The 26,912-nt window shown below is 61.8% G+C and overlaps 1 protein-coding gene across 3 annotated transcripts; it reads right to left on the bottom strand.

Annotated features, from left to right (window-relative positions):
• Positions 1-1,203: 1,203 nt before the first annotated feature.
• On the bottom strand, positions 1,204-26,912 carry SLC6A2 (solute carrier family 6 member 2). Of its 3 annotated transcripts, XM_084861247.1 has the most exons (15): positions 26,833-26,912; positions 25,900-26,226; positions 22,501-22,632; positions 21,643-21,880; positions 19,205-19,343; positions 13,271-13,405; positions 12,104-12,207; positions 10,906-11,030; positions 10,054-10,166; positions 8,705-8,833; positions 8,125-8,224; positions 6,768-6,868; positions 6,199-6,366; positions 5,569-5,640; positions 1,204-4,982 (listed from the first exon to the last, which is right to left on the bottom strand). In XM_084861247.1, the coding sequence occupies exons 2-15, from the start codon at positions 26,174-26,176 to the stop codon at positions 4,959-4,961; spliced, it is 1,857 nt and encodes a 618-aa protein (XP_084717373.1). In that variant the 5' UTR covers positions 26,177-26,226; positions 26,833-26,912; the 3' UTR covers positions 1,204-4,958. The 3 variants fall into 3 exon arrangements, with proteins under 3 accessions (XP_084717373.1, XP_084717375.1, XP_084717374.1); XM_084861249.1 differs by lacking the exon at positions 26,833-26,912 and having other exon boundaries at positions 25,900-26,348; XM_084861248.1 differs by lacking the exons at positions 6,199-6,366; positions 26,833-26,912 and having other exon boundaries at positions 25,900-26,275.

Genomic DNA, 26,912 nt, shown 5'->3' with positions numbered 1-26,912 from the left:
AAGACCAAAGAGCACGGGATTGGGGGGGTGCTTGCAGGAAACCAGCAAAGGTATTTTCCCTGGGGGACAGAGACCTTCTGTGGCCATGGCAGGAGGACTGCTAATTAAAGGCCACTAACACGTGGCCCCACGTGCCTGAGTGATAGAAGCTGCAAGTAAACAAGGCTTGATCAGGTGCATGTAACTGAGTAGGACTGAAACTCATGAGAAGGTTGTAAATGCTCTCTCTTCCTAGGTGATCTGGACAAATTTCTATTTCAGCACACTGTGGGCACTTACATATGTGCATGTACACTTACATAGGAATGTATGTGTTTAAGGATGTGTGTACACGTGTGTAGGTATATGTACAGGTTACATGTATGGCTATACATATAAATATGTTACTTTTATATAGATATAATAAAGAGGGTGTTGGTGCTGGTTGAGGACCGGTGGCCCTACCAGCAGGGCCACGCTATGCCTTTGTGTCTGGGGCTCAGGGAGATGGCCTATCAGAGAGGTTAAGAGCACAGACTGGACCCAGACTTCCTGGGTTCAAATCCCCGTCTCACCAACTAGTAAGTTCTTTCATCTCCGTGTGTCTCCGTTCCCCCCGGTTGTAAATGGGGATACTAATACTCCTCAGGGGCCCATCAGGAGGCCTCCATGAGACAGACCTGTGAAGCAGGAGGCCGAAGAGAAGTCCACGTGTTTGCTAATGGAAGGCCGGCTGGGTGCGTTGGCCTTGCCCAAGGTGCCGATGGATGTGCTTTGGGTCTCAGTCCTGAGGGTTCCTGGCTGTGAGACTGGGGTGCCCCCCAACCTCCCTTCGAACAAGGCCAGGCCCTCCTTGCATCATTTTGCTCTCACGTCGCATTGATGTTTTTCTCCCTTCCTCTCTAAAAATCAATTTAAAAAAATCTTTTTTTTTTTTTAAAGAAAAATTCAGCTCTAGAAATGGAAGAAGCAAAACTAGATAACTAGCCTGGTGTCCCCTGGTCTGCACGTTCCATTTAAACATAAACGTGCCCACCTCGGAGCTGGGAGGAGAGATCCAAACCCCTTCCGCCTCTAACTCCGAGAGTTGTAGGCAGTCATTTGGGTGAAAGCTCGGCCACTCTGACAGACGCTCTCCGGTAACAGCTGGGGGCCGATCAGAGACAAGCCTGTGCAATGCACAGCATCTTACACTCATGGCAGAGAGAGCAGACCCCCGGCACAGGCACATCCTTTATTATATACATTTATTTTTCCACGAAGAGAACAGCTTGTGACGCCAGCCCACCCCAGACACAGAACGCTGCAGGACATGGAAACAGTCCGTGACACGGCGAGGGTATCCCTGACTCCGTCCTTATTTACACAGGAGTGGGGACACGGGGGGATGAGGGCGGGCACCCCAAGAGCATGTTCAAGGGCGCCCTGTAGTTAGGGCACGTCTCGGTTGTGGCCGTAACCACAGGCCTGCGGACCCCGGGACTCACAAAGACATGGCCACGGGTTTCCTTCAGAGTCCTCGGGACAAAAGGGTTGGGCTTTATTTTTTAAATACCCAAGTGTTCCTGGCATCCGGCGAAGAAATATCGGAGAAAGTGCTGAATGTCTAAAAAAAAACAACAAAAACAACAACAACCGCAAACAAAATTCTGGAGGCCAGACGACTGACATGTCTCTGCTCCGTAGCTATTAGTCACCAGACCGCCCTGGAAAGTTCTAACGTAAGTGATGTGCTTCCTTCGTTGTAAACTTGGCACAAGGACATTGTCAGGGAGACACGGAGTTTTCTAAACTGGATGGGACCTTTGGCTTTTTTATTTTATGGGCAAGGAACTTTGGAAGTCCAGAGAGATGCACCCCCTCTCCCAGGAACCCCGCCAGTCAGCTGCCGCTCTCCATGCTGTGCCATTTCTACCACACAACACGCCCTCTCTGTTCTTCTCCATCCCATGGCTCCCAAAGGACAAACGAACACATGACATGAGCTCGGAGGGCTTCTGGTTGAAGAGATGACTTCTTTGGTAAGAATGCTTCAGCCTCGCGTGACCAGGGCTGCAAAAACTCGGATCCTCCCGCCTGGGCAGGACCCCCTCTGAGCATGAAGGCAGCGTTGGGGGTGTTTACCCAGCAGGACATTGGGCAAGAGTGGGCCTCTCCCGCCTCCTTGGTCTCATCGGCCTCTGGGACGAAGGCCGGCTGACAGGTGGACACCAGGGTGCTGGCCATGGTGAGGAGATGTTAACAGGATGGTCTTAAACGGATATTGTGCATCGCGGGGAAAATAACTCTTTACAGATCTCGTCAAGTATCAAGTGCCATGCACAATACACAGGAGCACCCTTATCCCGGCTAACCTCTGCTCTAATAAAAAGGGGGGGGTGAGCATGAAGAAGTGGAGCCTTACTTAGGAGAACGCACCTTACTCAGGGGTGGGAGACGAACCCACAGGTCTCCCCACGCCTCCCGGGAACTTCCAAGGGCCGCCGGGTGCCTCTGCCTGCCTGCCCCGGCTCGGGAGCCAGCTTCCGCCGCGAGGCAGCACCGTGGCGTTGGTTTGGCGTCAGGTAAGCTAGCACCGCGTCCCCAGTTCCCCAGGGGTGGGGTGGGGGGACCTGCCTGGAGGCAGAGGCGGCGGAAAAGCTGCGGGCTCTCCCCCAGGTGCACCCTGTTCGGACCCCCGGCTTCCCCGGTCCTTCCCTGCAGCCAAGCAGACTCCGCTGTCACACCCCCGGCCCCAGAGCTCTCTCGTCACCCAGACAGCCCCTCTGCCCCTTCCTCCCCGGCCACCTGGGGGGAAATGGCATCGCTCTCCTCCCCGCTTCTCCCAGCGCCTTGCTCTTTGCTCAGAAACCCTAATCCTTGGCCCCATTTCTGTCTCTGGGAGCACAGCCCAGAGTGGGTGAGTCCCACGGGGCAGGGAATGCCAAAGTGCCCGGGGCTGGGGGTCAGGGGGTCTGACTCCAAGGGTGCCTTCGTAGCTGAGAATCTGCAATGCCGGGCCTTGTTTTTCTCACCCGGGGAAATGGGGAGACAGCAGCCAGCCCTGCCATGCTGTGGGGCGGATGGGGGTGAAAATGTTTTGTCAAAATCATTATAACAGCCAGGGAGCAATGGCCCTTCCTGGAGGGATTCGAGGTCACTCGTGGCCCCGTCAGTGACTGGCCACCCTGCTCCTGTCCCCCTGTCCCCCCCCCAACTCCCACCCCCACCTACTGTCCACTCTGCTGGCTGCTCCCAGGCCCCGCCTGCCACCGGCGGCCTCCAGCACTGAGCTGGAGTTTTTATATGGAAAGATGGAAAGTCCCTCCATTTCCCTCTTCTCTCTAAAGCAGGGGTGGGACCCTCGGGTCCACGGGCTGTATCCTTTGGTCCGGCCCTGCCAAGGCAGCTGCATGCAGGCAGACACCAAAATTCAATCCATCTGGGGCCTTTTTCACCGCAGCAGCATGTTTAAGCGGATGATGTTGTGTGGCCCACAGATGTGGTAAAGATCCATGGCCCTTGGCAGACAAAAGGCTCCCATCCCTCCTAAAGAATGCCCCTGGCTCAGCGGAACACCACCTCCCGGCCACCAGCTGGCTCCCACAGAACCTCCTTCCACAGTCAGCGCCATCGGCCCGCCGACGGGGGCTCCGTGACACCCTACCTCGGTTTGTGAAGCAAAGTGGCCTCTCTTTTCTCCTCAAGACTCTGCCACAGGGACTCCCGGCGTCAGAGTAAGAACCCACACAAGTCTAGAGTTCCAACACGGGTGTAAGAGAGACTCAAATCAGGCACAGAAACCCCAAATCCACACGGCCAGTGTAACCTATCTTTTCTCTGAATGAGCTGCAACTGACCACCACCGACACCAGAGGGCGCCACTTGCAAAGCCTCCATGGAAGTGAACCTGGAAATTCCAACCTGCTCCACCCAGCCGGAATCCGGGTCCCCTTAACCGGGTTGCTGTGTGTCCGGGCCAACCTTTACCCTCCGTGTGCCAAGTGCCATCCATAGTGAGAGACAACCCTCCCCCATCCGTGGAGACCCCTGGTCCCCGTTGGGTGGGGTTTCCAGGGGACAATACATCAATAGACACCCTCAGGCACCGCCTGGGTACCACCTGGCCTGGGAGGACAACAGAGGGTCCACAGTAGGGACGCCTGTCTAACCTCCCTGGGTTGCTGACCCACGTCTCCCCAAGGTCTCGGGAGCCACCGATGGGTTTTGGGGCTCCTGGGGCCTGCCTGGCCCCTCTGTAGAGGCTGCCCACTGGGGCTCATCTGTGTTCTTCCCCATGACAGCCGTGGTCTGGACAAGCTGACCGCCGGAGCCCAAGGCTGTTCCAGAACCACCTCTCAGACTCAGATCAGCCAGAGTGAAATCCCGCGGTGAGGTTTCTGTTTGAGGCCCCAACGCCTCTCCCCACGGACCTCCCCCAAGCTCCCTGACCACGGTGAGACCACGGTGAGACACCAGAGGGCGGCCGGGGCGGGGGTGGGGGAGGAAGGAAGGGGGCAGGAGACGGAGGGTCTGTGTGGGTCGCCCCAGCTCAGCAGGCGTCCTGGTTGGGTTTGGTGGGTGGTGTCTGACCGTCCGACGGGGTGCACCGAGGGTTTCTTCTTGGCCCAGAGGACGAGCAGACGCGGTGGGGGGTTCGGCCTGAGCCGTGGGCTCCGCTGGGGCCGGCTGGCTCTCTGATTGAGAGCAACGTTCTCCCCCCCCCCCCCCCCCCCACAAAAGGGGTTCCACCGAAGTCACCGTTCCTGTTCCCACCTCTCCGCTTCTCCCCGAGGCTCACCAGTCTGTGCTCACAGCCCCCGGGCCGGGCGGCAAACAGAAGGCGAAGGAAAACCAGGCCACAAACTCACGGGGGGTGGGAGGGAGGGGGTCGGGGAGCATCTGCCGGGAGAGGGATCCCTGACAGCGTCTGGGTGGCGGCGAGGCGGGCGCCTGGAGCTGGACGCTGGCGGGCGGGGCTCCCCTCCTCCGGGGCCAGGTCAGATGGCCAGCCAGTGCTGCAACTGCGGAGAGACCCGGCCTCAGTGTCCGCCTGGGGGGGCGGGGAACGGGCGGGGATGGGGGGACCCTGGGCCGGTTGGGGAGCAGCACAGAGGACTCAGGAAAACACCCCTTCCCTGCAGGGCCCCAAGGACGTGCAGGCCAATCCCCTCACGGCCACCGACACCCCGAAAGGGCGTGTCTGCAGCAGGGAGCTCACGGGGGACCCCCCCCCCCCGGCTCCTGGCGGGCCGTGTCTGAGGGGGGGGAAAGGGTGGGACTCGGGTCACCCTAACACTGATGTGCTCACGCGCTTCCTTCCAGAGAAGGCGCCCTCAGCTGGCGGGGGGACAACGCGCAGACAGAGCTCAGCAGAGCTGTGGCCTGGGCCCGCCGGGACCCAGATGCAGAGGCCAGCGGGAGCCGGCAGGGACAGAGGACAGCTCGGCTCCAATCTGAACGCCAGACCCCGGGGGCCACGGCCGCTGCTGCTCTGGGACTCTGGCATGGGGCGTGGGGTCCAGCCCAGGGCACCCAGCCCAGGGCGGGAGCAGCCAGAGGGTCCCCCGCACCCCCGCGGCCCCACCACGGAGGGCCCAGCGCACTCACCTGGAACTGCCTGACGTCCCGCTGGGCCACCAGGTGGTGCTCGTTCTCGGGCGTGAGGCCGTAGGCCACTCTCTGGGAGAGGGTGGGGGAGGGGGAGGCCTCAGCGAGGCCTGGGACACCCTCCCAGGGGCCCAGCACCCCCCTCAGCCCCCGAGACAAGGGCCACCTGCTACTTGGCCCTAAAGTCCCACACGGACCGTGTCCGGGAACACGGGCAGAATGTCAGCATGTGCCGGGCCCCAAGATCCGTCCTACTGTCCCCAGGTCACCGATGTGGAAATTGGGGTTCAGGCCGAAACCGGTTTGGCTCAATGGATAGAGCGTCGGCTTGGGGACTGAAAGGTCCCGGGTTCGATTCCGGTCAAGGGCATGTACCTTGGTTGCGGGCATATCCCCAGTAGGGGGTGTGCAAGAGGCAGCTGATCGATGACTCTCTCTCATCGATGTTTCTAACTCTCTATCTCTCTCCCTTCCTCTCTGTAAAATATCAATAAAATATATTTTTTTTAAAAAAGAAAAGAAATTGGGGTTCAGTGTGTCCGTCTGACCCTAGTCTCCCCTCTCACCCCTGCAGGAATGACTGGGTGCCCCTCCCACGCCGCCCCACGCCCCCCACGGGCCCCAGCTCACCTCCCAGAGGGAGCCCCGCGTGCTCAGGAACTTGTAGACGATGTAGGCGGGCACCAGGACCATGGAGGACAGGGCCACGCCCCACCCCACCCAGTTGGCCCAGGGCGGGAAGACGTAGTCATCGTAGGTGAGCGGCTTGAAGTTGATGATGCTCACCACCACCACAAACTGGGGGGGGTAGGGGCGGGGGGGGGGTTAGGGGGAGAGTGGAGAAAGTGGAGGGAGGAGTGTGAGATGGATTATGGGGAGCAGAGAAGGCAGAGGAGGAGGGAAGAGAAGGGATTCAAGAAGCAAATGAGGCAAAAAGGCAACAAAGACACCGGAGCAGGCAAAGGAGGAGAAAGAAAGGTGACCTCGGAGCTGGGCGGGGCTGGGCACACAGCCCCCGGGGTCCTGGCCCCTCTGGAGACCCCAGAGGGAGTGGGCGTCCCCATGGTGTCAGCGGCCTGAGGGTCCCCGTGTCCTGCCCGCGCGGACAGGGCTCTGCATCCCAGAACCGCCTCCCCTAAGAAGCCAGGACGCCCCCCCCACTCCACCCCCAACAGCACCCGCACCCCCACACCACACACCAGGAGGAAGGCGGGGCTCACAAACTTCCAGCACAGTCTCCAGTACAGGCCGGGCTTGAACCCCATCATCTGCTGGATGTCGTTGCTGAACCTGTCCACCCCTGCAATCACACACACACGGGGCAGCCTGTCACCGCGGGCCCCGAGCCCCGGCCGCCCCTGCTGCCCACCCCCAGGGCCCGGCCCGGGGCAGGGAGCCAACACCTGAACTCATTCCTGCGGACGGGCACCCCGCTGGCCAGAGCAAGGGAGAGGACCCTCTCACGGAGATGGCCCCCACGTGCCCGCCCCTCCCCCCGATCCACTTTTCAGAGGGAGACAGGGCCCGGGGAGGGGCGGGCACATGCCCAGGCCACCCTCCGGGGCAGCCTGACTCCGAAGCCTGGATTTCCCCTCTGTTCACGCTCTTAGCCACGAGACCTCCCCGAGTGCAGTCCGGTGGAGGGCCCAGGCTCTCACGAAATCTCTGCCCGACTCGTAGGGAAGAGCTCGGCAGGGGGGACCCCGGGATGGGCCACGCGGGGAAGAAATAGTGGACACGTGGGCGCTTGGTGTCTGGAGCACAGGCCCCGCTCCTCTGGGTCTCAGGCGGTGGGCATGGCCTTGGCCGAAGGATGACCCTTCAATGTCTAGCCCTGTGGTCGGCAAACTCATTCGTCCACAGAGCCAGCTACCAACAGCACGACGACTGACATTTCTTTTGGAGAGCCACATTGTTTAAGCTTAAACTATATAGGTAGGTCCATTGTTATTCACTTAATGAGGGTCCTCCTAAGCCGGCCTTTGCTAAAAATAAAAAACTCACGAGGCCAAAGAGCCGCAGTTTGCCGACCACTGGTCTGGACCATACACTAGTACAGTCACGCAGTGTTCACCTGACGTTCAGGTTTAACGGAGCCCCTGGCCTCCCGTTTGCTGGGCCTGGCCCCCTGCTCCAGAATGAGTGACCTGGGAGCAGCAGCTTCCTCGAGTTCCCCTTGACTTTTTATTTTTATTTTTTAAATATTTTTTTTTATTGATTTTGTGTGTGTCCTGTGAGAGTGAAACATGGATCGGCTGCCTCCTGCGTGCGCCACCCAGAGCTAGAGCCGCCACCCCCGGCATGTGCCGGGCGGGAACGGAACAGCGACCTCTCGGAGCATGGATGGGGCTCGGCCAGCGGAGGCAGACCAACGCCCGCCCCCCTCCGCCGCCCCCACCCGGAGCTCCTCTTTAAGAGTGGACACTGGGTGCCTTCGGGCCTTCACAGCACCCGCTGAAGGGGGTTCATGCAAAGGCCAGCCACCGGCCAGCGGCTGCCATGGAAACGGAAGGCCCTCGGGTGAGACTCGGGCAGGGGCCGCGGCCCAGCACGCACCGTAAAACCAGGAGACGCCGATGGCCTCCATGAGCACGGCGAACAGGATGGAGGTGCCCGCCGCGAACGTGTCCAGCAGGGTCAGCACGTAGATTCCGCCCTGGCAGGGAGGGAGGGAGGGAGCCTGAGGCCACTGCTGGCCGTGCCAGCGACCGGTACATCCGTCACCACAGCCCCGCCCCGGCCCCCGCCCCTCTCGCTCGGGGCCCAGTGAGGACGCGGGGGACAGGCTTGGCTGCTACTGTCCTGATGTCAGTGTCTGCGTCCCGACAAAGGCCCTCGGAGCCACGGGCCTGAGGGTGGTATTTCGGCCAGAAAACGCGAGGTGGGTGTCAGGGGACTTCTGCTGCTTCCACACCAGGGGTGCCCGGGGGTCCTCGGGCTCAGAGGTGGGAGCGGACAGCGGGAGAGGGGTGGGGAGTGGTGTAACCCTGGAGTTCTAGGGGTTGGGCCACAGGGTTGAGGGTGCCTGGCCCCGCCCTGAGCTCACCTCCCCCTCTCCGTGAGGCTGGCAATGTCTGACCGTGGGGGGCGGAAAGCAGCCCCCAGGCCCCGGGTGGCCTGGCGTAGCCCCCCTCACCTTGGTGATGCAGAACAGGGCCAGGAGGAAGGTCCCCAAGGTGACGCCGAACGTGAAGAGCTTCCGGTGTCGCTTCAGGACCTGGAAGTCGTCGGCCAGGCCCGTGATGACGGCCTCCATGCCTCCCATCTGCGGGGAGCCGGCGGTGGGCGCGGGAAGGAGGGGCCCCGGCCCAGGCCGCAGGCTCCGCGCCCAGGGGCCGCCCGGGGTCTCCCTCCCACTGCCTTGCCGCTCTGGGGAAATGGGTAGGCACTGCCCTCCCCCAGCCTCTCACCCGCTTCTGCCCCCGCCCCAACCAAACTCAGGACCCAGCACCGACGGGCGGGTGGAGAGTTAGTGCCCTCTTCCCTCATGGACGGGCCCCTGTCCCCTGCCCCTCGCTCAGCCCCGGGGGTTCCGATGAGTCCACAGGAGCGTGAATGAAGCAAAATGCCCAACACCCAGGCAAGGAGGAGACAGCCGCCAGCGTGGAGCCCCCAGAGCTGGGCCTCCAGGCAGAGCTTGTGCCAGTTCTGGCCGCCGAGGGGTCCCCTCAGCTCCACCCTCAGCGAGGAGGGTCCCAGCCCACAGCTCCGGGCACGTGTGTCCTTGGCTCCAATGAGTCACAGTCTTGTGTTTGCCTAAGTGACACCGAGCCCGGGGGGCAGACAGGTGCACACAGGCACCACGCTCAGCCCCTGGCTGCCTTCGCCCCTCGGCAGGCGTTTGCTCGGGGAAATCAGGATTCGTTCCTCAGCGCTGGGAGCAGCCTCAGACCCTTCTCAGCACCTGCCCGGCGATGTCCCCGCGGACAGGCAGAGAGAGGAACCCCTCGGCCAGCCCCGCTCTGAGACTTCTTGCAAATGCTCAGGCTTGAGCCTACAGGGGCACACCGGTCTCTAAGGAGGGCAGCGGTCTCATCCGGCAGGCGCGTGACACAAGGGCTCTGAGCCGGAAGGCGGCCCCTGAGGCTGGGCTGGCTGCTGGTGACGGGACAGTCACAGGAGGAGCCTGCTGGGAGGAGGCGCCCTGCCCCGCCTGGTGCAGGGTCCCGTCTGCGTCGGGTAGGGGGCTGGGCTGGCTCATCGGTGGGCACTCTGATTCCCAGGATGCAACGGGTTTCTATTGGTTCTTGGCTTGACCTACGTCTTGCCTTTCTGAGTGAGGGCTCATTTCCTTGTTTGCACTTAAATAGGGCCCCTGGGACGGACTGCTCATTAGGAGTTTGAATGGTGGGGATTTAGGCTGAGTCCTGTGTGCACGTGTGTATGTGTGTACGTGTGTGTGTGTGTTGGGTTAGACCCAGTGGCGTGTGTGTGTGTGTGTGTGTGTGTGTGTGTTGGGGGCGGGTCCAGAGTGGGGTCACTCACTGAGCTGTCAATCCCCAGAGCCAGGAGCATGATGAAGAACACGACGGCCCAGAAGGTGGACCCCGACAGAGTGGAGATGGCTTCCGGGTACAGGATGAAGACCAGGCCAGCTCCTGCAAGAAACACCGGCCTCCTCACCGCTGGGACGGGGTCTGAGCAGCAGGTGGCAGCACAGCGTTTGAAGGCCCCGAGGCCCCAGGCCAGCCCGTGGCACCTGGTCCGTCCCGTGAGGGCAGGGAAACCAGGGCCTGGACAGACGAGGCCAGCCCCGGCCTGCAGTTCACCAGGCACCAGGGAGGCAGGCCCCCGGCAGCCAGACCAGAGGACGGCGCTCACACCCCCCTGCATGCCATGAGCAGCCTCTTACTTCCCAAGCTCGTGGGGGGCCACTGGAGGCAGCCCCTCCCAGGCCTCAGCTGCTCTGTGGCCACGAGAACATGGGAAACGGGAGGAAAGGACGCAGGCCCCAGAGCTGGCCTGGCCAGCCGGGTGACCTGGGGCAACTTAGCCTGAGTCTCAGCTTCCTCCTCTCTAAAGTGGGTCCATTCACACTCTCACTCATGAGAACCAAGTGGAAGCGTGCCGAGCGCCCAGCCCGGGGGGCTGCTGGCCCAGAGCGGATGCTTCCCAACGCTGTCCGGCTACACGCACACAGAGGGAGGGTCTGCCACCTTCGTGGGGCCCGAGACTGCCTGCCACTCCCACGGACAGACTGCAAGAGGGTCCGTCACGTGGGCAGGATGGAAACCTCCGTGTCCGGCCCTCAGTCCCACCGCCTGCAGAGCGGTGCAGCCCGGGGTGCGGCGGCTCTCCCAGCCCCGCTTCCCCGGGGCGCTGGGTCCGCCCACCCACCTTCAGTGGCCACGTCCTCGATGTTGACCTTGTGCTCGTGGGCCATGTACCCGAGGATGGAGAAGATGGCGAACCCCGAGACGAAGCTGGTGACACAGTTGATGGTGCTGGTGAGCAGGGCGTCCCTGGGGGAAGAGGGCGGGGGGGGGAGAAGGGGAGAAGAATCCCTGTTAGTTCAAGTCACCTGACTCCCGACGCTGCTCAGGGGCCACTGGACCACCTACGGGATCATGGCTTCAGACGCCTCCAGTGGCCTTGCCGTCCCGTGGGCCCCAGGCCCTGCCCTAACTGCCCGAGTACCTGCAGGTACAGGAACCGGGCAATGGCTTCCGGATGAAATACTGGGAGACCAGAGTCTGGGATCTAATTCCTGTTGGGGCACTGAGTCACCATCGCCTTCCACCGACTTGCCATGGCTCCCAGCGTCTCCCCAACGTCTCCCCCAGGCCCCCGGAGCTCTGCTAAGGTGAGCCGACCTTGCTCGCAGGCTCATTTCCCATGAGCCCCTGATACACGCTCTTAGACAAGTCAGACCAGCCAACCTGCCCACCAGCTATCTCCTCCCTGGCTTGGCTTCGGCCGTTCCCCACCACATGGGCCCCCATCCCGTGTCTGCCGGTCACCGCCTAACTGTCCTCCACGCTCTCGCCAATCCCCCGTCAGAAGGCGGATCGTCCATTTCCTTACCCTATCTGCAGCCTCCCCCCCGGCACCCACTCATCCCATCGGTCTGTCCCAGAGGGGTGTGGGTCTGCCCTCAGCCTCTGACAGAGCGATGGAGGCCCCAGGTGTGCCCAGGTGCAGGCTCTGATGCCCTGCCCGGCACTGACCGCTCATGCAACCAGCCTAGACATCCCACCCTTGCCTGCCTGCCTGGGCATCGGACGGACAAACAGACACTGCTGCCTGCTCTGAAAGCCACACGGTGTCCCTCTGTCCCAGCTGCCCAGCTCTTAGATCTCCCGGCACCAGTGGCTTCCGCTTTCTCCCCCTCTCCCCCAGCATCTGGTTCAGAGGTGCCCCAAATGGAAACAAGCCCATCAGGACCCCACTGGCGCTCCGAGAACAGCCGGGTGGCCATTTCCCAGAGGAAGGAATCCGGGAGGAAAAGCTGGCTTGTCCCAGACCAGAGCCGCCCCATCCCTGCCACCGTCCGTGCCCAGATGCAGAGCCTTCCAGAGCTGGAGGAGGGCCTCACCTGTAGCAGTTGTTGTCGAATTTGTTGTAACTGGCAAAGGCAATCAAGACTCCGAATCCAGCCCCCAGGGAGAAGAAGATCTGTGTGGCAGCGTCAATCCAGACCTGAGAGGAGCAGACGAGAGCTGTCACCCAGTGCTTCCGGGAGGAGGGGCTTCTCTCCCCGCCCCGGGAGGCAGGGGCGCCCAGGGCGTGCTCCGAGACCCAGGGAAATGAGGTGTGAACTGGCGCTGGCCGCAGATCGCCCGTCGGAGCCGGCTCAGATCTCCAGGCTTCCAGCCAGGCGCTGGCATCACTCAGAAGATGGAAGGAGTAACCCCCCTGGCCCTAGGAGTCGCCCCGTGTGGGCTCGTAGGAGCTGCCAGGACACAGACCCCTTTCTGGAGAAGCCATCTCCGTAACTGTCTGCACAGCCCGGGACGGCTAGTTTATGAAGGTTCTTCACAATCAGGACATCAAGTTAAGTTCCTCCAGACTCAGCTTCCTCCTGACACCCAAGACCCCGAGATGCTAGAGCAAGGGAGGGGAACCTTCAGCCCGCAGGTCGTTTGAGGCCCTCGAAATCATTCGGCCTGGCCCTGCTCGGCACTGGCATGAGTTAATCCAGTGTTTGACCGAGTACAGCAGGCTACATTTTAAGCTGATAATTCCGTACGGTCTGGGAATGATGCGATAGATACCCAAATGGCTGTGTGCTAGAGAGATCCCGGCCTCTATGCCCCGTTATCTTGTCCAGCTTCTGTGAGGGGGAGGGGGAGGGTCTAGGTCTCCCTGTGGCTAACGCTGCCCCTGACCCTGTCATCACGGGATGGGGGCGAAGGCCAGCGCTGGGGGACTAGAGAGTGGAAATAGGACTGCGGTGTCTAGGTAGGTTGGGGGGCCATGGCCCAGGGTAGAGGTAAAACCCCAGGACACAGCATCATTCGCTTGAAAAGAGGGATCTACAAAGGCCCAATAGAACAACAGAATCTCAGATCACCAGAGCTGGGCAGGCTGGTGGACACCTACAGGTGCCAATCCAACCAGTACCACTGGGTGGAGAAGCCACAGCCCAGCCAGGAAGGGGCCTCTCAGGCCCCCCAGCAAGGCAGGGGCAGAGCTAGGGCCGGAGTTCCCTGAGGACCCGCCCCGGTGCCGGCCTCAGGGTGGGGGGGTCCCGGGCGCTCACCGTGGCCTCCTTGAGGCGGTAGAAGTCGATGTGCAGGTAGGCGCTGATGCCGTTGGAGGCGCCGGGCAGCGTGATGCCGTGGACCAGGAGCACGAACAGCACCAGGTAAGGCAGCGTGGCCGTGATCCACACGACCTGCCGTGGACAAGCTGGCCGTGAGCCTGGCCCCGCCCCCGGGGCACAGGCCTCTCCACCGGAGCCACGCCCGCCTCCCCCACCCCGCACCCTCCTTCACACAGTGCCCACGCCCCGAGCTCCGCCCCAGCACAGAGTGGACAGAACCGAGTGGGCGTGGCGGCCACACTGGGCACAGCGCTGCCATCAGAGTAAGGGCGTGAGGACACAGACCAGGTTCTCGAGGCGCCTGACACCTCCTCCTCCACAAGCCGCTCTCCTGACCCGTTCAAGTTGCTGCGGAAGAGCTAAGCACCCCCATCTTCTTATCCTCTTCCCTTCCTTCCTTCTCTCTCCCTCCCTCCCCTCCCCTCTCCTTCTCCCTCTTTCAAACACATCCTCCCAAGCTCACTGCCCTAGGAGGGGAGAGGCTGGGCAGAGAGCAGAACGCTGGCCTTCCTTCCTCTCCGTGGGGCCGTCTTTGGAGCACAGAGAAAGTGTTTGTCCAAGGGAGCCATAGAGCGGGAGATGCTCCCCGGACTAAAAGGGGCCCCGCCCCCTCCTGCCCCAGGTGGAGGACAGAGAGGAAAGATGGGGGGAGGGGAGGTTGTGAGGCTTCCTCTCCGGTCCTTCTCGCCCTTGACTACACCCTGAAACACTCGGGGGGCGGGGGGTGTTATAGGTAAAAAGGCCCACGTTCAGCCCTATTGTCGGAGTTTCTGACTCCACTGGTCCTCGGTCTGTTTCGAAAGCGCCCCCTGATGACGTAAATATGCAGTCAAGGCCACAGGTCACTGCCGCAGGCACACGGAGCCACAGGCAGGTGCAGGTAGCAGACTGTGACCCAGCCGAAATGTGCTCGGGGTGGGGATCCCCTAAGCCATGGAAGAGTCAGCAGAAACACCAGAGGACACGGGACTTAAGGACCAGACAGCCCCTCTGCTCAAAGCCCCGGGGGCCTTTAGACATCTGTCGGGAGAAAACGGGAGCCCCGAGACATGCCTGAGGGTAAGGCGCTTTGCACAAAAGTTGAGATGCAGAAAGTGAAGTCGGATATTTCCCATAACTCTGTTCAGGGCTGGGATCTGTCCTCCTCATCTGTCTTTCCCACCAGATCCCGAGCTCCTGAGAAGCAACCTAGCCACAGTTTTCATCCCCAGCACATGCCACATATTTAAAGCCAAGGTTTGTTGGATGAAGGAGTGGACAGTTGTATAATGGGTGAATAAATGGATTGATGGATGGATAGATGGTTGGATGGGCGGATGACAGAATTGTTGGGTGGGTGGATGGAGGGGTGGATGGATGGAGGACTGGATGGTTGAATTGACAGTTGCGTAGATAGTTAAGTGTCTAGCTGCATGGGTAAGTGAGTACATGGTTGAGTGGGTAGATAGATGAGTGAGGGGGTCAGTAATAAATCAGAGGGCTAGTGAATGACTAAGTTAGTCAACAAATGCATAAAGGAATAAATAAACAAGTGACTCAGGGAGTAATTAAATGAATCAGCGGTTGTTTATATCTTCTGAGGGAAGCAATAGAGGAATTAGGCTCCTCTGTTTCAAGTTATCCAATTGTTCCCCCATCCCTCGCGTGGGACATGGCGGGGGGAGGAGGGGTCTCTGCAGACACAGGCTTTAGATGTCTGTTTCCCCCAGGGGCATGGGAACAAGGAGGACAAATTGCCAAAAACAAACGCGGAGGAGAGCGAGCCTTAGAAAGTGAAGTCATTGCATCTGGACGGCCTCCCATCGATCCTGGATTTATTGTCCCAAATTGGCCTGACTCCCCGGCGACAGGCACGGGATCTTCGCTGGGTCCTAACCGCCCTGTTCCCCTGCAACTCATGTCAACAGCGGCCAGTCCACTGCCCAGCCCAGCCCAACACCCCTCCACCCAGCAGAGCCCCACAGCCCCGGGCTGACGCTAAGGGGTCTCCCCTGGGGTCTGGAGGCAGCCTGCGCTGGCCAGGCCTGAGGCCCCAACATGGATTCGGTTTCCCCAGGAACACGCTAGGGCATGACTAAGCCGACCCTGACTGCAGTCAAGCACCGAGAAAGGGGAGTTTGCTTTGCCCGCGCACACGTGTCCAGAGTAAAGGGCCGGCGTCTTGTGGGAAGTTCTCAGAACCCATGGCAGGGGCGTCCTGCCGCCCAAGAGTGGGTGTGGAGGGGGCGGCTCTTGGATCCGTGGCCAACAGCTCGCTCATGCTCACTGCGCCCTGTCTGCACATGGGGTGAAGGGAAGGGACCCTGGCGCCATGTCAGCCCCACCGCAGGCTCCTCTGCTCCCAAATTCGCCACTTGCAGTGGCTCTCTGGCCAGGAGAAGCCAGACATGGTTTATCCCCGAGCATGAGATGAAAAGAACAATGAGGGCCCCGTGGTTTGGGCAGGAGTCATCAGGCCCCAGGGGAAGCCTCTGCTTTCTATCAGCCCAAATCCTAATTCTTCTCCACTGTGGTGTCTCTATGGGTACCGGTTAGAATTTGCATGGTTCCAGGGAGGAAGATCTTGGCTCCATAAAATGAAGAGCTTCCTAGTGGACAGAGCTCTCTAAAGAGGAAATGAGCTGCCCGGGAAGGGGGAGGTCCCTGTCACTGCAGGTGTGTAAGCCTTGCTCGGATCCAGGCATGAAGCCAAGGATCACGTAGGCAGTGGTCGGCAAACTCATTAGTCCACAGAGCCAAGTATCAACAGCATAACGATTGAAATTCCTTTTGAGAGCCAAATTTTTTAAACTTAAACTATATAGGTAGGTGCATTGTTATTATCTTAGTTGAGGTACTCCTAAGTTGGCCTTTGCTAAAAACTCAAGGGGCCAAAGAACCGCATGTGGCTCGAGAGCTGAAGTTTACCGACCACTGGCCTAGGTCAGTGGTTGACAAACTCACTAGTCAACAGAGCCAAATGTCAACAGGACAATGATTGAAATTTCTTTTGAGAGCCAAATTTTTTAAAACTAAACTTCTTCTAATGTCACTTCTTCAAAATAGACTCGTCCAGGCCGTGGCATTTAGTGGAAGAGCCACACTCCAGGGACCAAAGAGCCGCGTGTGGCTTTCAAGCCTCAGTTTGCCGACCACGGTCAAGGTGAGGCCTCTACACCAGCAGCAGCAGCAACAGCACCTAGAAGCATGTCAGAAATGCAATTCCCGCCTCGTCCCCACAGAATCCCACTCTCAGGGAGGGCCCCGGTGAGTCTCATGAGCGTTAAAGGTTGAGAAGCACTGCTCAAGGTCACCTCTGAAGTCTCCCCTAACACAGAGATGATACAGGCTGCCCGAATTTAACCTCCCGTGATTTCTCATGGGGGATCCTCTGAGCTGGAGTTCAGGGACATTGGCACTGACAATGAAGACACCCTAAGATTCATGGGGCAAGGGGTACCCACTGATGTTACTTAAGAAAATGTCCAGCTGTAAATATTTTAGCCCGTTCATCGTTCAGGCGCAAACGATGCTATTCCTCGTAACAGGACCCGGGGCTCACTGAAGCCAGCCAGGGCCGGCCTGTGCTGACAAATGAGTGAGGAGACTTGGCTAGGATTACGCCTTGAACTCAAATGTTAACAAAAAGGATCTTTCTTTGAAAGATACTATTGTAGAAGTCAGGTTTGTTTTGGATTGGTCCAGCTTTCTCTCTCCCTGACCCCATAACTTTGCCGGAAGTGGAGAGAATGTTCTGTCTTTTCCCATCCCCCAAAGTGCCCTGACCGGCGGGCTCAGTGGTTGAGCATGGACCTATGAACCAGGAGGTCATGGCTCAGTTCCCGGCCAGGGCACAGGCCTGGGTTGTGGGCTCGATCCCCAGTATGGGGCGTGCAGGAGGCAGCCCATCAATGATTCTCTCTCATCACTGATGTTCCTCTCTCCCTTCCTCTCTGAAGACAATAAAAAAATATATTTATAGTATTTTTAAAATAAATATCTATAAAAACAAGCACACTGAGCACCGGCCAGGGGACTGATGACAGGGACACAGAGAGACGAGGATCATTTATTGAGCAATTTCCATCTGCCAGCCCTGCCCATCCCTCCCTCTATCTTCCCAACAGCCCTGGAGGCCGGCGCATCGATGCTTTGCAGGTGGGGCACTAAAGCCGAGGCAGCAGCATCATCCTGAGGTCACCCAGGAGAAATGGCAGCACCTGGTCTCCAACCCAGGTGCCTGACCACCAGACCACGTGCTCCATCACTCTCTCAACTGTATACCTGAAACCCAGGTTTAACCCTGGCCCTGCTAAGGGTCACTATGAAACCCCGACACTCTCTCAGCCCCCGTCCCCCCATTTCTACAAGCAGAAGGGCATGGATGGCCCCTAAGTATCTTCAGGGTCCACAGGTAGGTGGCGGCTGTGAGATGGGGAGGCAGGCAGGACCCCTGGTTGGTGAGCCCGGCTCCCGGGGCCACCTCCTGACTCAGACCTCCACCCTTGGGGCAGAGTCAAGGGTCAAGGTGATTGAGAGTGTGGTCTGGGGGAACCCCTTTCCCTGGTTCAGAGCGCACCCTTCCCCCACCGTCCCACACGCGGGCAATGGAGCCACACATGGTCCCGGCCCGGAGCGTGCACGTGCCAAGGCAGGAAGCGTGAACATGTGCAACTCATTCCGGGCCGCTCTGCGGCCGCGGGGCCGGCCACGGAACGCTCCGAGCCCCAGCCCAGAAGCAGTCTGGAAGGAATGAGCGGTGCTCGCTCTTGCCCGTCTCCCGAGCCGGAGCCAGTGCGTGCCACAATGGAGACGGCGCAGGAATGTCCCAGTGACGTCCCTGCCCCTGGGCTGGGCCCTGACGCACACGGGGACTGTGGCTTCTGCTGACGTGTTTCCACGTGGGGGGCTTCTCGGGTGCCCCAGCCCTCGTGACTCCCCCCACCATCACCCCCCCGGGGTGATGACTCCTCCGAAGGTCCCTTTGCACAGAGGGACCCAGCATGCTCAGCTCCTTCTCCCTGCAGACAACTCCCGCTCCAAATGCTAAACTGGGTGGTGCAGGCTCTAGCCCAGGGGTCCTCAAACTTTTGAAAGTGGGGGCCAGATCACGGTCCCTCAGAGAGCTGGAGGGCCGGACTATATGAACTACTAATTCCTACTGTAACACCTCGGCTGCGCTCACTGCCCAAAAAACCTGGCGGGCAGGATCAGACTCCTCTGCGGGCCGCATGTGGCCCGCGGGCTGTAGTTTCAAGACCCCTGTCCTAGGGCATTCTTTTTTGCTAAAAAAAAAAAAAACTCAGCTGGGGGCGTGACTGGCTTTACAGCAAAGCCAAGACTAGGTGCCCAAGCAGGAGGGAGCGTTGGCATGAAGTGTCAAGGCCGGGATTCAAGATCCACCAAACACAGGTCAGTGGGTTGCTTTTTTTTGCGGGGGGGGGGGGGGGGGGGGAGAGGTCTGCTAACGGGCTTTTCCACTAGGCCCTTGGGTAAGGTGACCAGACGTCCCGATTTTGGCGGGACAGTCCCGGTGTTTGACTATCTGTCCCGCGTCCCGCGGCTTTTTAAAAAAGTCCCGATGCAAAAAAAAATCGGGACTTTTTTAAAACGCCTCGGGACGCGGGACAAATGGTTAAACACCGGGACTGTCCCTTGGGGTGTCCTTAAAGGCGCTTTGGTGGGAAAGTGTGGGAGCCCTGGTCTACCTGCAGGCCCGGCCCTATTGCTGGGGAGCCGGGGCATGGGGAGGGGAAGGCATGTGTCCGGGGCCTCCCAGGGAGACAGGGAGCAAACCCCGGCTTCCTGAGTCCCGTCCCGCCTTCTCTTTCCGCCTACAAACCGCGGCAGCGAGGGGGAAAAAAACGGATTGTTTGAGGCCGGAAGCGTTACCTTTCCCGAGGTCTTCACGCCTTTCCAGAGGCTGAAGAACAGGACGACGACCACCACCATCAGGCAGAGCAGGAGCTGCCACTGCGGCAGGCCGATGTCGTGGATGCCGCTGCTCTCGTGAAGGTGCAGGACGCCGCGCCTGCGGGGGCCGGGGCGGGGCCGGGGGAGACCCGTCCGTCAGGGAGGACACCCCGAGGCCTGGGCCACAGGCCAGCCCCGAAGGTGCCCCGTGCGGGAGACGGGCCCCGGGCTGCCTGGCCGCCGCCCGGCACCTTTAGGGACTGCCCTGTGCATCGCAGCCCGGGCCCAGGACTGCCCTCGGGGCCAGCACGTCATGTGGGAGACGTCCCGTCGGGATCCAGTGGGCAGAGGCCAGGGAGGCTGCTACACGTCCGAGGTGCACAGCACGATCCGTCCCCGCCCCTCCCTGCCCCCCACCCCCGCTGCCCCCCAACAATACAATGACGCAGCCCCCAGAGTCCAAAGTCTCGAGGTTGCGAAATCCTCGTCTGCCTGCGGCATAAAAAACGCCAGCCTGTCAGAATCTGAGGCCTTCCGCCGTGGGCCGGGGGCCAGGGCGTCCCCTCCCTCACCACGCCCCGCCTGCGGCTCCTGGCACTGGCCAGCCAGCCCCCTGTCATCCCCCGATCACATCAGGCTCCTCGCCGTGGGCCGGAGTGCGCCTCCCAGCCCCATGTGTCTGTGCTTGGCACACTTCTCTCCCGCTGGTCTCAACTCGGAAAGGATGCCCTGACTTAGGCCCCTTTCCTATGGAGAGAGAGAGAGAGAGAGAGAGGTGGGGCGGGGAGGAGAGGGGAGGGAACCCATCTAAAATGACAGAACCAGAACCAGCTGCTGGACCCCTCTGACCGCATCCTGCTCCGGACTGCTTTAAGGGCTCAGTGTCCAATGCCGCCAGCATTGGACAGGAATGCCCCCTCCCAGGCCCCGGGGGTACAAGGCTGCTTCCCCAGCAAAGGAACGCCAGCCCAGCCCCCGCTCCCCGCAGGCCCGGCCTGGGGAGCTGTTAGCTGTGAGCACAGGCTGCTGGGTTCGTAGCCGTTTTCCAGCGCGTTAACGAGAACAACGCGGGCGGTACCCGGTCCAGGCTTTCCGAGGTCTGCTGGCCAAACAGGCTGAGTCTCACTTGACATTTAAGCACCGAGGGGGCGTCTCCCCCCCCCTACACCCCGGGATCAGGCAGGGGGAGAGGCTCTCTGTGGCCAGGCGTGCTCCCCAGGGGCGCCCGCTGACAGCAAAGGGATGAGCGTCAGGGTTGCTGTGAGCTAACAGTTAGCTGCGAGCTGTCTGGCCATGGGCGGGCGCAGCGCCCGCAGAGAACAGCGGTTTTGTCTCCTTGGGCGATGGGTGCCGTCCCTCAGCCTAAATGCGCACGAGATGGCAAGGGCGCCGGCCAGCAGGCGCTGGGGAAAGAGCTGACCTCCTCGGGGCTGGCACTCCGAGTCCTGCCTGCTGGCCCCCTGGCTGAGCGGGGATGGCTTTTAAAGCAGAAACATCTGGCTCCCGGGGCCACGTGCCATTACAAAATAAATAAAAATCCAGAGGCAGCCGTGGTGTGGTGACTTGGGAGCTCACGAAAGCAGGCTCCAGCGGAGAAAGAGAGGCTCAGGGTGGACCCCGTCACCCCAGAGGGTCCTGCACGCCTGCCTCCAGGGCCCCCCGAGGCAGATCGGCAGGATGAGGAGGGCGGGAGGGAGGCCCGTGTATGGGACTCTGATCCCAGCTCGGTCTCTCCCCTAAAAACTGGGCCTCGACATGCTCACCTGTGAAATGGGGATAACTACCGCCAACATGAACTGTGGAGACTCATGGGCCTTGGATGGGAAGGGATGCCAGGTGCCAGGCTCATGGTAGCTTTGAAGCTTGGGAGGGTGTTGGGGAGGGGAGGAGGGGGGCTTAACAAGAGAGGGGAGCGAAGGGGAGGGGAGGGGAGGGGAGGGGAGGGGAAGGGAGGGGAGGGGAACTCTGCAGAGCAGACAGCTGCTAGAATAGCCTTAGATTCTGCTTCCACTCCATCCCTCAGTCCCTTCAGCCCCGGGCTAAAGAGTGTCATCGTTTCTAAGGTGACCAGAGGTTCCGCTTTTGGCGGGACAGTCCTGATTTTTAACAATTTGTTCAGCGTTTAAAAAAAAAAAGTCCCGATTTTTGGAAAGACTCTTTTTTAAAACACCGCGGGATGCGGGACAAATTAATGAAAATCGGGACTGTCCCGCCAAAAGCGGGATGTCTGGTATGAGTGCTGTCTCCCCACTCCCCTCTCCCACACCAGAACCCAAGCTCCCCCCACCGCCTGGCCCTGGGCAGTGCCAGTCCCCAAGGACGGCCGGTGTGCCTCCTCCGTGGTTTCCCTCAGCATGTGGCTCCGGTCCTGCCGGCACGGGGGCACAGGGGGCAGGGGGCGCGGGCGGGGGACTCACTCGTAGAACTCGGCGGCCGGCGTGAACTTGTACTTGGAGTACTTGGTGTGGTTGCCCAGCGTGGAGCCGTTGAGGAGCTTGGGGTCGGTGCAGTTGGGGCTGTTCCAGGGGTGGCCGCAGTCGGTCCAGGGCAGGCGGAAGGTGAAGGAGGAGAAGAGGTAGTAGAGGGACCAGGCGATGATGACGTTGTAGTAGAAGCCGACGTAGAGGGCGATGAGGATCACGGCGTAGCCGACTCCTGGGGGGCCGAGGGGGAGCAGAGTGGGCAGAGGGGCTCAGCAGGGGTTCCCAGGCCCAGCCCAGTGCCAGCTCTCCTTGGGGAGACGGGGGGGGGGGGGGGGGGGGTGGCTCTAACCACTGCCCCACCCAGCCCACACCTTTCTTTTCCTATCGCAAATTGTCACAGCCCCATCTGTCTCTCTGAGACACCCACCACCCCTTTGCCCGAGGGCTCTCTCTGGCCCGTGGAGCCCCCTAGGCCTGCACATGGGCCAGGCCAGGCGTGCCAGGACCTTACTGTCCCCAGGGGGCAGCAGGGTCGCTCACTGGAGCATCCGGGCCTCAGCTCCCTGGCCATGGGCAGAACACTGAGGCATGTCGGGGGGATCTCCTGGCCCCCCGTGGGCTGGCTTGCTGCCTGCTTCCCCTTCCCGCTCCCCCCCTGGGGTTTCGGGGGGCACCTCCCAAGTCACTCCTTCCATGGAACCCGGGTCTCAGGGCCTGCTTCCGGGGACCCACAGCCGAGCCCCCCCCCTGATCAGAGCTGCAGCCCCTGTGGCCTCGGGGTCCTCTTTCCAAGCAGCTCCTGCGGAGGCACCACCCCGGACTCCCAGGCACCCTGGGGCGCCCCGGCCTCACCTTTGAAGAACGGGCAGATCTTCCACACGGTGGCCGCGCCCTCCCGGTTGAACTGGCCCAGCGCCAGCTCCATGTAGAAGAGCGGCATGCCCGCGATGATGAGGAACAGCGTGTACGGGATCAGGAAGGCGCCTGCCGGGCACGGAAGCGGAGCGTGACCCTCAGGCCCCTGCCCAGCCGGGCCTGCCCGCCGCTAGGGCTAGGGTTAGGGTTCGGGTTAGCGCCCGCCGCTGGTTCTGGTGAAACGGCTCAGGGGGCTGCTGCATGGTGAAGGCTCACCAGACAGACCCCGCCCGATTCGATGACCAGGGCCTTCAGCCTTCCCCACGCCTCTGCCCCGGGGCGGAGGCGGGCTGGCGATGGATGGAATCGGGATCGTGTCTGAGTGACGGACGAAGCCACCATGAAAACCCCCAAATGAACCACAGAGCTGGGGGGACTCCATGTGCCAGAGGCTGGCGCACCCCAACTTCCTGGGGACAGAAGCTCCTGCCAGACCTCACTGCATGCGCCTCTCTATCTGGCAGCTCCTCCGAGTCCTTCCCAATAAACTGGGGAATGTAAATACGCGGGTTTTACTGGGCTCTGCCAGCTGTTCAAGCAAAGGCTCACACCGGAAGACGGGGTGGTGGGAGGCCCCGATCCGCAGCCGGAGAGCAACAGGAACCTCGAGCCGGGGACGGTCGTACGGGGTCCCCGCTGACAGCGGGCAGACAGGGTCAGGCCTGGCCTGGGGCCAACCGGCCGGTGTCCAGAGCCGGGGAGCGGCCGGTCTGAGGGAAGCCCCACACAGGTGGGGTCAGAAGAGTCTAAACCAAAACCATTGCCCTCTTTCCCCCTTGCCCGGATCTGGAGACAATGCCGGCCCCCTCGTGTCCTGTGTTGATGGCTCTGGGACCTTGAGTGAGTCAGGGAACGTCTCTGGGCCCGAGTGGGAAAGACACATCACCGGCTTGCTGTGGTCACCACTGAGATAGCTGAGGTCAGGGCCTGCCCTTAGGAGGTGCCCTTCGTGGGATGGGGATACTATCGTGCCGTCACCCAGGAGAGCGGATGGGGCTCGGCTCTGGAAACTGGGAGCCACCGCTGAGCAGCGTCTGCCGGGCGAGGGTACCAACCCCCCCCTTCCCCCAAGGAGAGCCTGTCCCCTCAGCGGGCACCGCTCAGGCCCCAGCTGAGCAGAGCCGCCTCGATCATGGCCCCTCCGCCCCCGCCCCCCAGCAGGTGCCTCACGTGGGGGTCCCCGCAGGGCTTCTGCTCTCCCCGGAGCGGCGTGAGGTCCTCATGGGAATGCACCCATCCCATAGACATTGGCTGGGCACCTCCTACCACTTTCCTGCCATCCATGCCTGCTCTAGGGCGTTGGAAACACAGGGATGCTGAGCCACGGCCTCTGCTCTCAGGGTGTCCGGAGACAAGGGACCGAACACCCTGGGACGGGCTGTGGGCAGGGCTAGGGGCAAAGGTCTAGGCGAGGGGGCTTCCAGGTCACTTCCCTTAAACACGGGAACCTGCCCGGCCAGTGTGGCTCAGTGGTGGAGTGTTGACCTGTGAGCCAGGAGGTCATGGTTCGGTTCCCGGTCAGGGCACAGGCCTGTGTTGTGGTCTCGATCCCCAGTGTGGGGGCTTGCAAGAGGCAGCCGATCAAGGATTCTCTCTCATCATGGATGTTTCTGTGTCTCTCTCTCTCTCTCCCTCTCCCTTCCTCTCTGAAATCAACAAAAAAATATACTTTTTTAAAAAGGGAATCTGTGACCAACGTGCTCTGTCTTGTGCCCAGGGCACCTGGCATGTCACCTGGCACACAGCAGGCATGCTCTCATTGCTGTGGCCATGGCCAAGTGCACACACAGTGCCAGGCAAAGTTTGGGGTGCCCATCTAGCTGATGTGTCTGTCCACTGGGCCAACGCCTGTTTCCGGTTTCCACGCCTAGAGCAATGGAAGCGACATTGGCAGCGAAGCCCGTAGGCGGCTAAAGCTCCCGGCAGGCAGGCGGGGAGGAGGGACGGTCGGGAGGACCCCACTGAGCCTGGCCGCGGGGCTCCCTGGGAAGAACCCGGTGGAGATGCTGATTCACGATAGAGCCTCCCGCTGCCTGGGGACAAGCATGAGATGACGTCATGCTGGGTGGTGCCGTCTAGGGTCTCTCTGTCTGTCCTTCCTCCATGAACTAACTCCCTGCTGAGGCATCGCGGGGCCTGCGGGGCCTCCCTCCGTGGGTCTGAAGGGCCCTGGGCTTAAACCTGCCGCAGCCTCCGTCTGGTTCCTGCTTCCCGTTTCCCACCCAGAGCGGCCAGCGAGTGGCTAGCGGGGTCCCAGGCCCAAACGCCCAGTCCCCAGCCCTCTCCCTGCCCCTCCTCTGACCCCCTGGAGTCCTGAGGCGGCGCCCCTGCCAGGCAGGACGGTCCAGTGGGTAGAGAGGTTTCCAGAACTGGGCCCTCCTGCACCAGCTTCTGCCACTAGGTCCTTTCCCTGGGGTTCTCTGCAGGGCACCCCTTACTCATCCCAGCAAAGGGGGCAGGACGCGTGGTTTGGGCTCCCGAGGGGCAAAGGCCGGGAAGGAGCGAGGCCCTTGGGCCCCAGCGTCCTGTGTGGGGCTCAGCTGGTCTCCAGGCTCTCATCCCTGGCAGGTGGGTGTGTCCCCCCGGCCGGAGCGGGAGGAGAGAGCCTGGCTGTCTTTCCAGCCCCCCGGGGAACCCTTCCTCGCAGCCATGGGGCCAGGACCCCATCCCGGTCCCCAGTCCCTCCTAGCCTGCGCCCCTGGCCCCTCCAGCCACACACCACCACCTGTGAGTGGGGTTCTCTCCGACACGGTCCCTCTTTGTGTGTCTCTGTCTGCGTGCAGGAACCCAGTCCTTCCTCTCTCCAGCGGGGAGCGCTGGGTGTCCCCGGGTGCCTGGGTGTCCCCTGCTGTGCACCTCACGCCCCTTCCAGAGCTTTCCAAATCTCCACTCCCTTCCGGTGGCCCATCCAAGGTCAAGGGGCCCTCACGGGACCTGTGCCCGATCCCCTCCTTCCACCCAAGCACCGATCACTGTCCGAGGGCATGCGTCCACTCCCCTCTTCCACCGGGGACGCCAATGCTTTTTCGGGGAACCTTGCCCGGTCCCTTCCTGCGCCCCTGCCAGGCAGGACGTCCCAGTGGGTAGAGAGGTTTCCAGAACTGGGCCTCCTGGACCAACTTCTGCCGCTAGGTCCTCTTTCCCCCCCCCCCCCCCCCCGCCCCCAATCTCTGCAGGGCACCCCTTAGCTCATCCCAGCAAAAGGGGGCAGGACGCGTGTGCTCCCTCTTCTCCTGGGTGTGTGTCCCAGCCCCTCTCCCAGCCTCTGCAGCCAAAGACGGCCTCCCCAGTCCACCCACCTCCCCCCCAGCCCGCAGCCCGGGTGCGGGCGCTCACCGCCGCCGTTCTTGTAGCAGAGGTAGGGGAAGCGCCACACGTTGGCCAGGTCCACGGCGAAGCCCACCACGGACAGCAGGAAGTCGATCTTCTTGCCCCAGGTCTCGCGGGGCGGCTCCTCGCTGGCGGCCCGGGACGCCAGGAGGCACTGGACCCCGTTGCGCTCCTTCACCACCAGCAGCTCGGCGGCCTTGCGCGCCCGCAGGGGCTGCGCCGCCTCGGCGTCCGCCCCGCCGCCCTCCGGCTGCACCTGCGGGCTCACCCGCGCCAGGAGCATGGCTGCTGCGGGCGGGACGGGGAGGGGGCCGTCGGCGGGCCTGGGAGGCGCTGCTTGGGAGGAAAGGAGAGAAGAGGGTGTCACCGGGCCATGCGCCTCCGGATGATCCTTCCCCCCGAGATCGCCGGGGACGCCTCGCTCCGCGCGCGCTGAGAAGGGCGCGCGTCTGTTGGAACAACTTGGAGACGGAGGTAGCGGCGGGGGGCGGGGGACTGGGACGGAACTGAGGGGCGGGGACCGCGCCTGCCCGCCCCGTAGATCCGGCTGGGGACCTGGCAGCCCTTCCCTCGTGTGGCCGCCCCCTCTCGGTCCCCAAGGACGGGGTTTGGACGCGCCAAACGCAGAGGTTTCCGTGGGCGGAGACCAGCCCGCCCCCGTGCTGTTGGCTGCTACCCTCTTCTCCCTTCTTCTTCGCCTCCCAGCTCGGGCCCGCGCCCCCTCCAAGGGCCCCAGGAGCCTCCCCGGACGCGCACTCCGCCGCACGTCCAACTCGCGGGTACTCTGGCCCCGCGCGCCCCGGCCTGGGTCCCCCCGGCCCCGCGCGCCCCGGCCTGGGTCCCCCCGGCCCCGCGCGCCCCGGCCTGGGTCCCCCTGGCCCCGCGCGCCCCGGCCTGGCTCTCCCCTGCCCATTCAGCGGGTCCCGGGGGCGCACTCACGTGTCCCGCAGCCACGGGATCCGGATGCCGTGCGCCCTGCCCTCCCGGGACCCGCCTGGCCGCCTGGGCCTTGGGGCGCC

Source organism: Pipistrellus hanaki (assembly GCF_964339955.1).
Source record: "Pipistrellus hanaki genome assembly, chromosome: 15".
Taxonomy (NCBI): domain Eukaryota; kingdom Metazoa; phylum Chordata; class Mammalia; order Chiroptera; family Vespertilionidae; genus Pipistrellus; species Pipistrellus hanaki.
The sequence above is the reverse complement of the archived record's forward strand: the minus strand, read 5'-3'. Positions and strand labels throughout refer to the sequence as shown.